Source organism: Patella vulgata, chromosome 6 (genome assembly GCF_932274485.2).
Source record: "Patella vulgata chromosome 6, xgPatVulg1.2, whole genome shotgun sequence".
NCBI lineage: Eukaryota > Metazoa > Mollusca > Gastropoda > Patellidae > Patella > Patella vulgata.
Genome location: NC_065884.2, coordinates 59,857,531 through 59,877,246, shown reverse-complemented (window position 1 = coordinate 59,877,246; position 19,716 = coordinate 59,857,531). Strand labels below are relative to the sequence as shown.

The 19,716-nt window shown below is 32.7% G+C and overlaps 1 protein-coding gene across 1 annotated transcript; it reads right to left on the bottom strand.

The window, feature by feature from the left end:
- Window positions 1-200: 200 nt before the first annotated feature.
- Window positions 201-17,395, bottom strand: LOC126823222 (4-hydroxyphenylpyruvate dioxygenase). The gene is made up of 13 exons (XM_050551889.1): window positions 17,321-17,395; window positions 17,200-17,226; window positions 17,000-17,062; window positions 13,318-13,422; window positions 12,914-12,959; window positions 11,905-11,987; window positions 11,220-11,413; window positions 10,630-10,707; window positions 8,665-8,827; window positions 7,781-7,852; window positions 6,593-6,709; window positions 6,236-6,358; window positions 201-5,386 (listed from the first exon to the last, which is right to left on the bottom strand). The coding sequence occupies exons 1-13, from the start codon at window positions 17,321-17,323 to the stop codon at window positions 5,312-5,314; spliced, it is 1,149 nt and encodes a 382-aa protein (XP_050407846.1). The 5' UTR covers window positions 17,324-17,395; the 3' UTR covers window positions 201-5,311.
- Between the last annotated feature and the right edge of the window lie 2,321 nt (window positions 17,396-19,716).

Genomic DNA, 19,716 nt, shown 5'->3' with positions numbered 1-19,716 from the left:
CCAACCATGTGGGTTTCCTCTGGGTCCTCCAGTTTCCTTACACTGCTAATTCGAATTATTGAAATATATTGTACCATGTTAATCCCGAAATGACATAGTTTGTGTCAATTCGACGATTAACCCCATTTCTTTCTCTCACAATCTTATAGAGTTATCACACACCTATAGCTAATTCATCAACATCAAAAAATTACTAACAATTTAACAGTATTGGATTTTATTTCTGTTAAAAATACATATCCAAGTCAGGCCATCTGATAACCATGAACTAGCACCTTATAGATAACTTAACATTACCAGCAATTTATCTAGTATCTAACATTACTAGCAATCTCACCTTATATCTAACATTACTTAGGAGATAAACACTTCCTGTTTCACATTTAGAGGGGTGTTATTGTCCAATAGACATGCCCTGAGATCATTAGGACCCAAGACGCGTTCTAATGTAAAATCTCAGGACATGTCTATTGGACAATAACACCCCTCTAAATGCGAAACAGGAAGTGTTTATCAACATTGTAACATGCTATTTTAGCATTTTAAAAGAAATTACTAAAACGGAGGGGTGTTATTAGCCAATTGACCAATCAAAACGCAAGATTCCCCCTTAAGCATGTTACAATAGCCATTTGACCGTATATCAAACATTACTAGCAATTCCACCTTATATCTAACATTACTGGCAACTCCCCTTATATCTAACAATACTAGCAATTCACCATATATCTAACATTACTAGCAGTTTCTCCTTATATCTAACATTATTGGTCATGTCCACCTCGTATCTACACATTTAACATTACTAGCCATTTCAACTTATATATAACATTACTTACTAGCCATTTCAACTTATATATAACATTACTTACTAGCCATTAACCATATATATAACATTACTAGCCGAATCCAACTCAAACTTCTCTAGTGATCAATAGAAATGACTAGTATTACTGATTGTTGGACTCTCATTTCAGTCATAATTGCCAGTTGTGGCTGGCTGGCTGACTAGAAAACTTAAAATACAATAAATACAATTAAATTTTTATGGCACTTAAATTGACTAAGAGATAAGTTCCCCGGTCAGCCAATTTCACTGCCAGTCAGTTTAGTAGACTGACAAATCTGACTGAAATGTGAGGCTATGTTGGAACTCACATTTGATAGACCCAGCATCCCCTCTTGCCACCAAAAGTAATCTGCCCCATTAAAACCCATGTGTTATTGTTTAGAATTACAGGCTTAAGATAGGTTTCCACTAAATACATCCCTTCACCAATTACTGTATATATAGACACAACTATTTATCTTGTATACAAAAATTAAAAAGGCATAATTATGCACTTGTCATAATTTTTTTCCAAATACAAAAATTAGATCTGATGTTAATTTTCATATAAACAGGAGTACAGTAGAAGTTTTCTAAAATAATTACCCTAAAATACATTTACATGTTATTCTGAAAAATTCTTGATATCATTGGCATTTGACTGATTTTCAGAATCCAACATTACCCATTCTGCCACACACATTCTAATATAAAAATATTTCATACAAATTCCATTCAGTTATTTATTTGTTAATACTGTGTTAATATAATACTTGACATTTAGAATATACAGATATTATTGATACAATATTTTAGAAAATATTAGTACTCTTTGGCTTCCAAATAAAATTCACATTATAGGGTATACTTACACTTCAGTAAAATTATGGTATACTATATTTTCAAACATCACAGAAGTGTCAAGAAAAAAATTACATCACAAAAATAGAACCACCATGTACATGTATGCATTATATGTACGATTATAGGCTGCAGAAAAGTAGGATATTAAACCCGATTTCATTTTGTAATTTGCCTGATTGAAGCCCTTTTCCGCAAGCAATTTGTCCATGTGCATCAGGCTCGGTGTCTGGTTAAAAGAGCAGGTTACTTTCATTTTCAAATCTAACTGGCGAAATTAGTGTCCCGTTAAAGGTGACAATTTTTGAAAGAGTTGATACTTTAAAACCAATTTCATACAATATGGAAATATATCTGTCATTATTATCATATTGTTGTGTGGACCATGAAATCAGTAGTGAAACATTTTTGTACGTAAAAATAAAAATCCAGGATTCCCTTTAACCCAAACAAAATGGCTTTGAACTTCAATTACAGTAATACAAATTTGAGTTAATTTATAAGATATATAAATATATGTATTATCTAATAAAAATATATATAATAATCTGTAAACATATGTATATTTATTTAAGCACAAAAAAGCATTCATCTATATATATACTGCACAAATATTTAAGATAAAAGCAAAACCGCAAATTGCACCAAAAATCACATCAACAAATATAACACACTTTGACCAACAAATCTTTTAATATTGCATCAGCCCTCATTCAATCTCAGCCCATCTTTTGATTACAATTCATGACAGCTATTTAATTTAGGGACCATTGTAAAACTTCCAACACTTGCATCCAAAAGAATAAACTGTGGAACTGGGTGGGTGGGTTGAATGAAATCGCAGACAGAAAATGATAAATTAAATGCTGAATCATTAACGAAAATACATCAACATATTTATACTCTATCGCCACAAATGGGCAGGTGGATTTGATCTATCCACAGGTTATTTGTTGGACGCAAATGTTGACATTTTGCGACAGTTCTAAATTTAGTTTTATTTATTATGGAAGCAAAAGATAAACCACCAGCTACAACTACTACTTTCTATTTATTTGTAAATGAGTTTTGTTATTTGGAAAATTTATAAGATATGTGAGGTTAAGATTATGCATGTAATATAAACATGTTGAGACCATTTGAAATGTAATTAATTTGAAATACATGCATTCTTGTATCCAGTCAATCACAGCTCTTGGTTCGGTGTTAGCAAGTGGAAGAATCTAAGTCAGGATACAAGAATGATATACATGCTAACTATGACTGTCTTTTCAAAAGAAGCCTATTTGGCAAGAAATAAATATGTCTGAATTTGAATCTATAAGGAGATAAACACCTCCTGTTTAGAATTTAGAGGACTGTTATTGTTTATTTAATAGAAGCCAAGATTTAATATAATGCAAGCGTTATTTTCTTGGTTTACAGTATGATATATCAGCGGTAATCCCTAATCACCGGAGCTAATCAGAACGAAGAAAAGTTGATCTGAAAACATTAAATAAACCATACAGATATAAAATGACATTACATAATAACTTTATCTACACCTTAAACATCAGCTGCCTTGTGGGCCACAGTCGGTACTGAAGCAGTACACACACTGTACATAAAATAATCAACATCAATATATATACGTAACATATAAAGCAGATCTATATTTCACCTGTACTGGATCCCGTTTCATGGTATTATATATAAATTACATGTACTGATAAGTTCTACTGTTCTTCATGATATATGCAGAGCTGAGGTGCTGGGGTCTACCCCCCCCCTCCCCCAAAGTCACCTCTTTTTCTTGGTTTATCCCTGCTTTCCAATATTCCTGTATGTTAAGTCTGTAAGTTCAAGAGCAGTCCCAGATTGCAATTACTAGATTTACTTACTGGAGTAAGTATCTACAGTAGGAATGGTCTTGATAATAGTGACAACCATTTACTAATAAAACTTTGACAAGTACGATTTGGTTATCCAGGCATTCATTATCAAGCAAACCACACACTGGTTACTCGAAAAGTATCAGAGTGATTCACAACACTAAGATAATCATTTCTAAGAGTTTTTCACACTGAATTAACCCACTTTATTCACAAAAATATATCTCAGGATATATTTTTTTAAATTAGAGCCCTTTTTTGGGAATTAGTATAATTTTCAGACATTACATGATAAATTTTAGCCAAACTGTGCATCACTCTCATTAATATATTACAGTCCCAGACACCTCTGTATATGTTCGGTAGACTTACAAGCAGATGTAATTTATATACACGACATAAGATTGGACCCTGACAATTAACATATATGTAACACAATTCACTACATAAATATTACAAGTAAGTATTCATATCAGATACTGGCAATTTTCATTGGTCAAGTTCCAGTAGTCCCAGGGTGAATAACTATGGAAATGATGTAATTCCAAGACACCAGGCTTTCCATATACTGGTAATAAACATTTCATTGAAATTCTAATAACAGTTTGAAAATATGGTTTTAATTTTCGGATTTACCTTCTCTAATGCTTTTTGTTTATAAAATGACAACATTGACATATTTATTAAGTTATTTTCAAGAGCTGAATTTTGTCAAAATTTTCTATATTTTGCAAATTTTCCTATTTCTATGGTAAATGCACAAAATGTAAAACATTGCCTGGAACAGCTGGGACTTGACCAATATTTACATGTATTTTGTAAAGGCAAATAGAACAAGAAAGAAAGTAATTTCACTACTAATCTTAATTGGTACCGAAAATACAAAATAGATGCACTTCTTAAGAATTATTAATATCAAAAATTATAGACTGTGTACCCACCTGTCTAGTTAATGTATAGACTAACACTAGAAATATTGTTTTATCTTAAATAAAATTTTTGTTGAGACATTATGTAAGATAAAGCAATATTTATGCGAGGCTACACATTACCTAGACACCCACGGGTACAACGTACATCCACCTCAGTACACAGCCTATTATTAATAAGTACTGGAAATTACTTTATCCACAAACATTTTAAAATAATTTTCATGAGTTATTTGAAATATAATACAGGACCTGAATCAACATTGAATGAATATGAAAAAAAAAAAATAAGAAGGCACAAAATTTTTGATATTTTGTAACAGTATTTTCAATTATTCTGTCATTCTTGAATAAATTCTTGGTTTAACAATAATTCTCTCTTTCATGAAACTTCTAAAATATCAAATCACATTGTTTCTATTTTTAATATTCTTGAAAAGATGGTATTTTGTAACAGTATTTTCAATTATTCTGTCATTCTTGAATAAATTCTTGGTTTAACAATAATTCTCTCTTTCATGAAACTTCTAAAATATCAAATTACATTGTTTCTATCTTTAATATTCTTGAAAAGATGGTAGCTACATGTATATTATGTTGTTATATAGAAAGTAAAATGTTATTCTATATTATTTTGCCATCGGTAATCGTAAAAATACCTTGTGCAAAAATTCCTTCGATTCCTTGTAATTGCATCATTTTCATTGTAAAGAAGTTAAAAATCTATGAAGTTAATATCTATAAAAATTATGTAAATCTGTTAGGCTTCATTTTCTCATCTTCTCGTTAACAACTAGAAATCACATGGCTGGAATAATTTACAGATTGCCTCGATCAGCTTGGTCTGCTTCTATAGCTTCAAACAGAGATTTAAAATTCCCAGCACCAAATCCCTGAAAAATAACCAAATCATGTAAAACTAAAAGAAGCAGCGTTAGTTGTGATCTTCCCGTCTAACATTTTATCAAGGATTTTACAGAACAGACAGAATGTAGTGAAAGCAACAAACACAAACATTTACCAATCAGACAGAAATCTTAGGTCCTATGTACACATTGACGTGCACCCAGAAGAACCCTTGATAGTTGGAATTCAATATAAGAGTAAGTCGTAGTGGATCAGAAAACACTCTAATCCAGGTATCATTTAATCTTGTGTATCTAGCACTAATTTCTTTCACATTCGTTTAATATCCAATCTTTGTTTAAAAATTCATAAAAACTGTTTAAAATCACCATAAATCATTTAATTTGTACTTCTGTCCAGTTTAAAGCTGACCATTTAATTTTGATAATGAGTGTCCAATTTACAAGTGTTTAATTTCTCAATCACTGTTAAAAAATAAACAACCCAATTGATTAATGATGTATAATGATTAAATTTTGAACAGTAGTCAGGAAATTAAATACTTGTAAATTGAACACTCATTATCAAAATTAATCAGTCAGCTTTAAACTGAACACAAGTACAAATTAGATAATTTTGGGTGAATTTAAACGATTTTTACAAATTTTTAAACAAAGATTTAATATTAAACGAATGTGAAAGAAATTAGCGCTAGATACACAAGATTAAATGATACCTGGGTTACAGTGAAAGCAGGATGTTAAACTCTATTTCATTTTGAATTCAATGAAAACCCACCGGTGCGTTTCATTGATTACATACAATTCAATTGTCATTCCATAATCGCAAGAACCAACCTAGATTGCTCCATAACACAGAATTGCAATGATTATTACCTGATGGTTGTTCCTCTGTATGACTTCCAGGAATAAAGTTGGTCGATCTTGCATAGGTTTAGTAAATATTTGTAGTAAATAACCATTATCATCAAAATCCACTAGTATATGAAGTCTTTGTATCTGTATCATATCAAAGGAATGTATATTAATACAATTCACCTAATTCCTAGTTCTCACATAACATTTGAACCCAATAAGTTTGCCAAGTTGTTTGGATGGGATGGAAACCGAGGTTCTGTGTAAACATTGGCATGCACGTAAAAGAACCCTTGACAATTGGAATTTGAAATAAGGATAGGCTGTAGCCCCTTTAATAAATTAATTAGAGTAAAACATGGCAGTCTTTATTCTCACCTCATCAAGATTTTCCTTGACTTCTACTTTTGAATTCTTTAATTGATTTCGTAGATTTTTATAATAAGTGGCAGGAATTTCCAGAAATTTCATTCCTCTAGCTTTAAGATTGATTATCTGAAGTAAAAGATTCAAATATATTATTAATATTTATTATCGAAAGGAATAATATAATTGGACTAGAAAGAGAGAGGGTTTTAACAGCCACTTGACACAAACTAGGTCATTTCGGTATTAACATATACTTAAATTTTACTTAAATAATTCACTTGCACTTGGGCATCTGTAGCAGTGGAAAGAACTGAGGGACCCAAAGAAAACCCACAAGGTTGGACAGGTGACCCTACTCCTTGTCATGTACAACCAGGGAATCGAAACCATGCCAGTTGACTCAATGACAGACCTTACGATCTAAAACACACACTTTAGTAAAGTACTAAAATAAAAAGTCATTCAGAAAAAAATAATAAATTTGCACGAGAAAATTACTAAAAAAACAATACTGAGAATTGAATAAATGAGATTGAATTAAAATAGGTGTAAATGCGCGATAAACAATTTTTCACACACACACACACCCGGTCCTTTCATCACACTCTTTGAAATGCAAATAACCTTATTTCTACTCAATACAACTTCGATAAAACTTGAAATAGATGTATTCATCATCAAAGTCACGTATATAAGTGCAAACATCAGTGCAATCAATGTATAGTTAAGGCCTGATGCATAGATCAATGAAAATACAATTTATCATAACTGAATTGAACCATTTTTGGACTGATATTCCCATTAAAGATTAAACTTTCACAAAATTGTAGTTTGCAAGGGATTCCTATAGCACTAAATGATGCATCAAGTCTTTATAATTAGCATACTGGAATGTCTTTGGACAAATACAATAAATGTACTTCTATTACCAATCTATCAACTATTACTAACACTCTACCCAAACATCAATGTCATCTGCACATACCGTAATCTGATTGGATTATCAAACCTGAATGTCATCTGCAGATATATGTTATTAACGGACCGCATCCTGATAGGTTTATCATTTTGAAATGCAATAACTATATTTTTAGTGATTCAGATTCAACTAGAAATAAACTTTTATATCCATCTCTCATATATATTTGAACTTATTTAATTAATCTATTACAGTTAGATTGGTCGTTTTAAACTTACAGATGTTATTATGTCGTTGGTTCTCATGGCGATATGCTGGACACCTGCACCACCATTATAATCACAGTATTCCTGAATAGATAAAATATCATTATCTAATATAGTTTTAAACATACATTATGCAAGAACCAAATCTGCCTATTGCAGATCTTTCGTTAGGCCTGAAATGTTATCTGAATTATTAATTAGACATTAATTAACTTATCCAGACCATATTCATCTCTCGATGCCATCGCTAGCCTGCGATATTAAGCGGATTGGAATACATTTTTTTTAAAAATAATTAAATCAATAAATGGATAATCGAGGCTTTGTATTTTATAGTACTGACTTTAGTAATGATGATCGAGGCTAGACTAAAATTCAAAAGCTAATATCTTGATACAAAGTGCAGCAATTTGACTGAAATTTTCAAAATATTCTATTTACGTTATCTATTTTTTAACTATTATAGCGAGAAGTGACAACTCTTTATCTAATCTCCCATAATGCCTCTTTAAGCTAGTTTTAATAGAAACAAGAGGCAAAAGGGCCATAATCATCCATAAGTTCAGCAAATGCATTGCATATGTATTAAGAAATTTTTATCATTGTTTATTACTATTTGAAGGCACCACTACATACATAAGCTATACCTCACCATATGCATAAGCAACACAAATTTGTTAGGTCAAAGCCTGCCAGTGTTGTGAACAATGTTTTGTTTACAATTTGAACTAAAAGCTTTAGAGGTCAGCAACCAAGTATTCTTTGTTGTAAAATCTTAAACCCAACCCTCCCTCCTCCCCGCCCCCCCCCCCCCCAAAAAAAGATAGGAGACAAATAGGTGTCTCAAAGAACAAAATTCAAATTAGTGTGGTTTTTGATGTGTGAATTTCTTCTACCTGAATTTGACTCTTTCTCTTTCCATTAGCTGGTTCATTAATTGGCAATTTAATTGTTTCTTCATAGTTAGTGACAACAATAGATCTAAGAGAAGAAAATTCTGTGTGTATCTGACTATCATCAACCGACCAGAATCTATGAAACATTAAATTCTTCTCATACCTGTCAAAAAAAAAATGAATATAGTTAACATTAGACTGGTGTAAGTTTAAATTTTAACGAGATATTACGGACTGAGCTCTATAAGCTTATTTGTTTGGCTTATTATTAAACCTATTTATAGTCCAAGAAGTGAAATAAATCGACTGAACTACTGTCCAAAATGGGTTGAAATGCATTGTAGATACACTAAATCTCCATTACAATTGATGTTCTATATATCATATCATATGTATACCAACTTTAGGCAACACAAATAAAATAACTTGTTTCTCGGGCACCGCCCGCACGCAAAATTGGTTGCGCGTGCAGTCTATTTATTAGTCTTGATGAAAAAAAAATAAATATGTAACGCCCGCCCGCACATCGACAAGCAAGTCGTAAAAAAAATATCCCGCATGTACCTACATCCGCCATACATGTATATCTATTCAAATGTATTAAAACTGATTCAGATGAACATGCTGTCTTTTTTATCCGAACAATGGCGAAGTTTGGCAGATTTGCCTTTTTTATTGATATCGAAAGAACCTCCATTTTGTATCACGTGATATTAATTACCTCCCCTGATAAACTAGAATTTGATTCGTGTTAAAAGTCATTGGCGACAATATTTCAATCATTCGATCGTAATCGGCTCATTATTGCCGGCTTCAGTCGGTCCTTGTTTGGAAAATCCTATTGATAAAATAATGAACCGTAGAACAGGTTAATTAATTATAGCTAAGAATACGATACGATGACGATAGTCGTCATAATGCATACCTTAGAATCTGGGTCATTATTAGCACATTTACGGTAGTTTCGATAATCCGGAAAATAATAATTGGATTACCGATTTGATGGTTTTACTGACCAGTTGTTAGTTAGATTTAAATAGTCATTCAATATAAACACCGGATAGAACACCGAATATCCTGAGAAACACACCGAATATCCCAAAAACAGTATTTCCGGCAATCTCCAATACCGATGACACGGTGTGACATGCATTGGTTGGAATTCGGTAAATAATTATAAATAAACCGGCGATACTAGATTTAGTTTTAAATACTGCTTACCATGATTATTATTTTTGATACACCTGGTGAAAGAGGCTTAGTTTTTAAAAATATTGTTGTCTTTATGGAGGGCTATTACATAGTCGTATGGAATTTTATTTTAAACCAATTTCAATTATGTGAATTAAATATGGAAAATTATTTTCCTTTCAGTCAGTGTTCAGTCTCAGTGTTTTAGTAGACTTGATTTTGGGTTTATGTTTTAAGTATGTACAATAAAGTTGAATATAACGGAAAGCAAAAACGTAAACAAGTAATGACTTTCTCATTTAAAAAAAAAAAAAAGAAAGACCGCCCTCCCGCCCCAACAATTTTCAGCAATAGCCAAATTTTATTTTGCACCATCAATGAGTAAAAAAAAAAAAGAAACCGCCCTCCCTCCCTACAGTTTCAGCTGTCAGTTGCCCGAGAAACAAGACATTTATTTTGTGTGGCCTTAGTAATGATGATCGCGGCTAGGCTGAAAATTCAATCGATAAAATCTTGATTCAGAATGGACCAATTTGACTGAAATTTTCAGCAAATTGTCTTTACATTATCTAGTTTTTAACTATTATAGTGAGAACTGCCAGCTCTTTATCTAATCTCCCATAATGTATTTTTAAGCATTCACAGTATTAGCAATATGCATACAAATTGAATCTCAGAAATATCATTTGTGTTCAATATTTACAAAGATAATTATGATGATATAAACAAGCCAGTGCCACATTTCAATGTGGGCGTATAAAAATGGTAACTTACCATTCCACAGCACTAACCAGAGCATCATTAGGCTGATTCCCTACCAGATGATCTATAGCTTGTAGTCCAATCTCTGGTCTGTAAGTATAGTAATACAATATTAACAATTAATATACAATTTGAGAAAGATATGATCTCATACATGGTTCATTTGAGACTAACAATATGGCCTGGCCTAGCAGCAAAGCTGTCCATGCTAAATCTAAAATCATTGTCAATAAATCTCACAGGACAAGTTTTAAAAGAAACGAAATGAAATGGGGTTTAACGTTCTACTGATTGGGCTAATGAAGACAGGCATACGTCATACAGTGTGTTGTGCGCAGAGCGGCACTACAGCCTACACTTATTTCATATTCCAACTGTCCAGGGTCCAGAGTTCATTATTTTTTTGTCCAATCGGATTGATAAGACACTGTTCCTTGTCCGGTCCCCCGTCTTGCAGCACTGATACAATGCGACCATCTCGGAAAATCCTGAGGAATATTCTCAGCTAAAACCGGGAGCGAACCCGAAACCTCAAGGCTAGCGTTGTTGCAGAGAAGAAGTGGCTGCTTGAATAGACTCTACTGTATATTAGTAAAACTTACAGTTTAGTTAATAACGGATCTTTATCTTGTAAAATTTTAAAACCAGGTAGAAACACTCCTTTATAATTTGATCTATCAACAAATGTGTGAGTTGTATCACCATAAGTTTTAATGGTTGCCATGCGAACAGTTCCATTTTCATCGGTTTCTTCATATGGTTCATTTACTACAACAGCACCCCTCTCTACAGCTCTCTACAAAATAAAGTCTGAAAATTACTTAAAAGAAATGGAACAGTGAGAATGAAGTTTCCTGCCTAAATACAGAAATAAATAGATGACAGTCATCAATTACTACTCGCACATATAAATCATTGAGAAATCAAATTGCCCATAACTCGGCCTAACACTAGCAGAAAGTGCTCATCAGTGAACTCGGTCCAGACATTCACCTAATGACACATATACACCCAGTTTGAAAATTCTACCTCTATTAGTAGTAGATTTATTGTGTTCCAAAAGGTGTGACAGACAACCTCATTATAATAATCCCCTGCTTTCTCTGAAAGGCAGAAGACAATAAAGTATACTTCAAATTAAGGCCTCAGCTATTACATCTAACAGTTGGTCTCACTTTAGAATTCATATAAACCCAAGAAGATAAATCTATTAATAATGTGTGGTTTTCATTATTACAATGCACGGTACTTATTCTTCCAACCAGATTTCATGTTCATCTAGTTTACCTTAAAGATGGCATCTAAATCAACAACTTCAAAAGCGACATCTTTAGCTGCATCACCATGTTTCAGCAGGTGTTGTCCAAAATCTGTATTAGTAAATATAAATAAAACATGAAAATAATAAATGTTATATCTATCTTCACATTTCCATAGAAAACAGTTCCCACAAGTTTGAAACAAATGGTTCACAACTGACCTACAGTGCATTAAAAACATTCTTGATTGTGGTTAAAATAACATATTAGATTAGATTGATAGCAGGTGTTAATTTCATGGGGCAAGCTCTATATGATTAAATTTTTGTTTAGAAAGATAACGCAGATGTCAGTTTGTTTACTACTAACTTTTGTTTCATTTTTGGCTTATCGATGAACACAAAATTGGTAATATGTAAATAGTGACTTTATCTACAGACATAAAATTTCTATGGTATTCCATAAAAAATATTGACGTACATGAAGTAAAAAATTCACCATCCATACTGTAATCAACACATTGAAAATGAAGCAATGAACTGGACTAATTAAGACGTGCATATGCTGTACCATACAGTGTGCATTGTGGGTAATTTTGCTCGGATAGCGGCACTATGGCCTACTCTTATTTCAAATTTCGAATAGTCATGGTTTGATTTATGTACAGATCAAAGTGTAAACGGGACCTTGGTAATCATGTCATCCAAATGCCTAGATGCTTGTAGGGGTCTTTAGCAGTGGGAGGAAACCAGAGGACCTGGAAATCAAACACCAGGTTGGACAGGTGTCTATACCCCTTGTCATGTACAAGAGGGGAATCGAAACCACGCCACTTGACTCAATGACAGACCTTATGATCTAACGTGCATTAACCATTCTGCCACCCACCCCACCCCTCGAATTGTACACATACATAACCATAGAAATGAAAATTACCCGGTTTGTCTCAAAAGGACCAAATTGTGATAACGAGACATTAAACCCCATTCCATTCCTAACAAAAGATTTTATTTAAAAAAATCGATATAAAAACAAACCTTCTGGTTGAAAAGGTTCCAACATGCTCGCAAATACATAGATAATCTATGAAAAATACAAAATACAAAATCATAAATAAGAATAAGCATTTATTACTATCTGGGAGGATTGTAAGATAGTTATTTATATGAGCATCAACATTTTCAATAATAGAGTTTATATACTATTGAAATTTACTATAAAAAGATAGTACTAAAAAAAGATATATATAAATAATATATAATATATGTACAAAACAGGTAAGGAAATTGCCATATATCTACCTGTTGAGCAAATAAATGCCATAGTAACTGGCAACAGTAATAATTTATTCTAATCTTTTTGTAATTATTACACTCCATCAGAATTTGATTAGGAGCAACAGAAAGAGTAACATATGTTTAGTTATTTATTACATAATTACCTTGTTTTGTCTGACAACATGTGCTGCTATTTTACGACTACCTGTTTCAAGACCTTTATATGCCAGTGATTCAAATCCCATACGAGTGCAGTAATAAGATGCTGCCTGCAAAACACAATTATTATCAATTTTAAATTAAACATATTATTTTTTTTTTAAACAACATAGAAATGGGTTTCAATTAAGTAAACCAGCGCTTTATAGTTTCGTAAAAAAAATTTTTTTTAAACTAAACAAGTCATTTTTTTTAACAACATGGAAATGGGTTTCAATAATGTAAACCAGCCCTTTATCATTTTGGAAAAAAGAAAATCTCTGAACAATTTCAGTAAATTAAATATACATTATGTAAAATTTAGATAAAGAGCTAGTCTTTCTTGCTATAATAGTTCAAAGGTAAATAATGAAAAATGAACATGTTGAAAATTTCAGTCAAATTATTTTATTCTGGGTGTTAGAAGTCTTGACTAGATAGTCTCATTGTCAAGTACAATTGCTACGATAATAAACAACATCTTGATTATCCATTTTATTGTTAAATTATTAAACAACGAAGGTGTTTTAATCCCTTCAATATCTAAGCCATCTGATGACCCAGAGAATTGATTATGAGCTTGCTTTTTTTGATTTGGGTGAATTCATCACCAAAAATATAAATGTAATTTATTTTGAATAACATCATATAGAGCAAGGTAGTTTGCTTGAGCATTCCCATCCTTAGTATTTCGAGAATTTTGAGAAATATTTATTCTGTTCCATTTATTAAAATTGCAAATGTTTATTTTAGTCTTTGTGTACAAATGTATATCAAATATGTTCAACGGAACAGACCCGCATTATAACAGAATAGTATGCTAATTTTTGAATATGGTGGCAGAGATATATTCTCATCATGTAGTTCTCTGTGTGCAGAATGATATATACTTTGGCTATTCATACAGTATGTTACCCTTCACGGTACAGGGATTATGGACTAATTATGCATATATGAACCATTAAATATAACTGACACAGTAATTGCTGACAGTTAAGAGAGAATAAACCAAGGTTACTCATGTATGTCAGTCATTCATTATGTTATTATATGAGTCTATCAGCACAAGCATAAATCTAATAACAATGTCTGTTTTGATTTACAACATTCCGAACCCCCCCAAAAAATTTAGGCTACATATAAGGTATCAACATTTCATATCACTGATCCAGTTCTAAACCAGTGGGTCACAAATGTTGGGTGGGAGAAATATGATACATGTATCTAATGCCAATTATAATTTGTTCAGATATTTCAAATGCCAGTGATTATTAAATAATTCCACAGGCATACAGGATAGATGGTCAATCATGTAGGTAGTTCACTATACCGGTACATGTAAGAGCATTCAATTAATCAGATTTAAAGGAGCTAAATCGCTAACATTTGGGACCTAGAAATTGACAAAAGTGGGTCGCAATGCATATAATACTGTAATATGAATGTATATAAACTGATTTACATTCAATGGTTTCCGTTTTTACTCCAATTTCAAATCAGTTATGTTCGGCGAAATAAGCCAGCAGTCTCAAGTGAGTGCAAATTTCTAGCGTCTGGTTATTCCAGTCTACATACACCGTTTGATTTGGTGCAATGTGTCTAACCTCGTCCCTCGAGTCTCTTGATACAACTGGGGCTGAAGCGCATTATGGTACACAATTCGTGTACCAATGGTAAAATGTTTATTTTGTCTTAAATATTGGATATCAAAAGCCCATCTTTTTCCGGTAAGATCACAACATCAATGTTGATTTAAACCGACAAATAAATCGTGTTTTCAATGTTGAAGATTTTGGATGATATAGAGTTAGAGACTTAGCTACTTTAAGTATCCATGTTAGTTTGATCAAACCAGACCCATACTAACTGGACCATACAAAAGTTATTCTGTCTATCTACAATTAGTTCCGCTTAAGAACAGGCACATACGAAGCCAAATGACAGACATTTTAATTTCTAGATCAACAATTTTATCGAAAAAACACTAAGTATATGTACTTGGAGAATTTTGGGAGAAGTATTTATTTAATAAAATAAAAACTATTTATTTCATCTTTGTTTGCATGGAAAAGTAAAACAGTTTTAAACCACCTTACAAAATAGTATACTAATTTTTGATATGGTGGCCATTTAGGACAGAGGTCTATTCTCAAAGTAGGTAGTTGTCTGTTGGTTAAAATTTTCAGTTATTTGATTTTTTTCATTTATCTGATATAGTTTTTGACCCACTTTCTGCACTTAAATGCATGCTTATAATCAAGTCAACAGAAATATTCAAAAAAACAAGATGGATTAAGGCTGAGGTGAGTACAAGGTTGTATGCACCTTGATTAAAAATAATTCAAAAAATAAATCTTATAAAATTGTCAATTATGAAATCTCGCACATGTTTAATAAACTAAACAAAGTCTGCCATTTCTTACATAACAACACACTGTCAAAAAGCTATGAACTGTTGAATTTCAGCATCTGTTTTATCTTTATAATCTTTATTAAGATAAACATGGAATAAACACTACAAAAAATCGACATGTACATACATAAATCTTGATGTTATAGATTATTATTATTCCTTATCTGAAGATAATAAACATGTAATCCTATTACTGAACATAATTATCTAGGTCAGCTTTACTATAATATATTAACCCAAAATATTGACATTGACATTTTTCTCAATGATACAGTAAAAAACAAGGAAACTGAATCAGAGATCTATAGCCAAATGCTTAACACATTGTCTATCAATCTTAATAAAGAGGTGTTGGAGGCAAACACAATATACACCAAGGGCCACATAAAAAAAATAATTTGATTTTCCATCAGGAATTCTGTAAAAATAAAAATTACTCTGCATCAAATTTAATTTTTTTTCAGTAAAAATATTGCAATTTTTTCTAAATTACTGTGAAGTAAAAACAAAAGACCTGTGTTATGTAATTTTTCATAAAACCATTGTAACACCATAGCCTTAAACATACTAGGATTAAAATGGTATGGGATGCGTATACCTAGTTTGTACCTTGGGTATATCTCAGATCCTAAATTTCAAACTATGTTATGAAAAAAATTTCATTCCAGTTAAGAAATAAGCTCAATTGCTCGAAATCTGCTTATTTTTTCAGAATTTAGGAAAATTAATATTAATTACCGGTACTTGTGTTTACAATACATGACTGCTTTTAAAATAAAAAAGTGACAAAGGGATTTCATAATAATATTCTGTCTATATAAGTTGAAAAAAATGGGATCTGGTGACAAATTCTCAAAAAACTGTATTTTCTCAAATTTATGTAGGCCCAAGATCTAGAAATTAAATGATTATGAATTTTGACGAAAAAAAATCAGAAATAAGCCACAAATATCATTACACTATGTCTATACAGGCAAAAATGGCTGTAACCTAACAGAAAAATGTTAATCATAATCGACAAAGATTAGAAACATGTAACTAATTTTAAAAGGCCTTAGCTTAGGCCTAATTATCAGTCTCATAATATATGATATTAAGTTAGCTTTCGAATTAGAAGTGTCATCAGGTTTAATTTAATGAGTCCAATTTATAACAAAATGTAAAGATCATCAATATTGACATTATGTAAAAACACAGCTATACAGAATTCATTATTAAATAAAAAATATACATACCTGTTTGGCATTACCAACCCAAAAGGTAACATGATCAAAGGAAACAAATCTACCGGACTCCGGCTGCAAATAAACAACAGTGCATCGATTAAAACTAGTAAACACACGTGCAACACGGTCAAGGTCAGCGATAAAGTCAACATAAACAAGCTTCGATATTTTGTACACAACTCTATCATCAAAAACAAAATGTCACCTACCTTGGGTCCTTTATCTGTGTACGTAGTCTGAAATAGAAATGAATCCAAGTGTTTATTTTAGAAAATTTGAATCAAATCACGGTGAAATTCGTAAAACTGAAGACCAAATATGAAAACTTACCATTTTCTCAGAAGGTTTGCCACAAATACACTTCTCGATTATTGAGTCTATTTTATAACCAAGGAATACTATTGGTTCACACCGCCAACATTTTGACTAATCGTCTTTTCGTATTACGATCACGCCTCCAGCATTATCCAATGAATGCCAAGATAAGATACACTCTCCTATTTGAAAGGTTAATGTCAAAGGTCAAAACGAGACACTACATTAATTATTTACTTTGAAAACGATGACAGCGAGTTGCACACACATTTACAAAAAAATCAACCAACAACATGGTATTAAATCTTTATGTGGAGCTACCCACCATCTCATTTTTTGGGCATACGAGTAGAGTGGGGAAAAATTAATGCATTACTTAATTGGGAAAACAAATTTTGCGTTCTATTAGTCGGCATAACAAATTTTAAGTGTCCGAAACATTAATTAAAAATTACGTCCTTTTAATTGAATGCGGCGAATTTGTACTGAATTGACTACAAATTACAACATTTTTCTAGCATCGATCATTATTTTGTTTTACCAATTTTTCGGGGATCGCAATAACATTGAAAATCTGTGTAATTTTAAACAGCAACACCACTCGTTACCCAGCTTTATTTGAGGCTTTTAATTAACATATCATAAAAACTTCATACATCAAAAATAGAACTCTGCACAGTGAGATTTTTTTCGAGCATCATCATTATTTATCAGGGTCGTACATTATAGATGCAATAGTTGTAGCCGTGATAGTTGTAGTTGTGGCTGGAGCATGACGGAGACAATCCAGTAGTGGAACCATTTCTAGGGCGTGCATATAGATTATGTTTGGGCGGCAGGGTGGGGTGTGTGTGTTGGGGGGGGGGGGGGTGCAAAAATAAAACCGACGGATGCACAGGGACCTGTTTCACGAAATTTTAACAGAGATAATTTTAATCCAAATTTTAGTAATTTGATTGGGTATAATTAGATTGATTTTAGTGCTAATTAGCCAATCAATATTGAAGTATCTACTAAAATTTTGACTTTTTCTTCAGTTAAGATTTCGAGAAACAGGGTCCAGGTCCATAATACGAGTGAGGCGACCACGAGCCAAGAACCACAGGCGCTAGCTCCTGGGTTCGGGGCAGGATTTTGCAGAATTCTGATGGCCAGAAAACACTTATAGCATGAGTAAAATTAGTTCAGCTCTGAACGTAGGTCTCGTTACACTCGGAAAATTTTGAAAAATGAACCCCAAATATGCAATTTGGTGGCATATCTGATTATAATCCCTGTCAAATAATATATCTCATAAATCGATTAATTTAGGCCAAAATCCCGACCTGCAAGTAATTTACAACCATCAACCTGTGAAATTATCATATCGTCATATTATTAATTAACGTATTATCATTGTATCGCCAAGAGTCAAGAGAATTTAACCGGTTAAAAAATGGAACTAGTTGAGAAAATTTTGACCATTTGATTAACCAGTTAGGAATATTGAGTAAGTAGGAATGTTTTCATTGAAAAATGTCCCATTTTTGTTGCCGGTAGCGCTAGTTGATTCCTCCGGCCCACATCCAGCACATCCGGCCCAGAAAGTCTATTATACCAGCCCATTCCAGATTCCAGTGATGGCGTGGCGGCCCGTTAAAGCCACCGGCCACATACAACATGATCATTATCGCTCCATCGCCGGTCCAATACCCCCCACCCACCCCATATAATGTTCAGCAAAAAAAGTTTTTTTTAGACGAATTGGACAAAATTATTTTCATTTTTTGTCCGACCGGCCCTTCGGGTCGCCCGATGGCCAAATCCGCCCCTGCCCCCCCCCCCTTAACATTTACGCGTTATATATTTCAAAAGTTTTTCGGGAAGTTCAACTGTCGATAAAGACTTGGATTTCGATTGCAAAATCACAAAACATAAGGCTTTTTTGGATCCATTTCTAGTTGTTGTTCTCACGGACTGGAATAGCTGGAAAAAACGATTGCGGCAGTAGGCCTATAATTTTCCTAATTCTGTCGGTGAAGCCCCCTTACCTCTCGTCATGGATAATTTTGTCGCCATTTCATTTAGATAGATAGGATATAGATACGATAGATAGATAGTCTAAGAATGGTTTGTGAACACGAGGCCAGCCTGTTGTTGATTCTTGTCAGACGATTCCAAATATTTGTAGGATGGGGAGAAAATTTGTTTGCTTTCAATTGCAGGGGTGGGTCAGTGATGCAGGACGGAGGGCCTGACAAGGACAACTGTCTAGTCGTTCGGATGGGACAAAAAACCGAGGTCCCGTGTACACATTGGCGTGAACATAAAAGATCCCTTGACAGTTGGAATTAGATATAAGAGTAGGCCACAGTAACGCTGTCCAGGCAAAATATCCCCCATAGCACACTGTATGGCGTATGCCCGTCTTC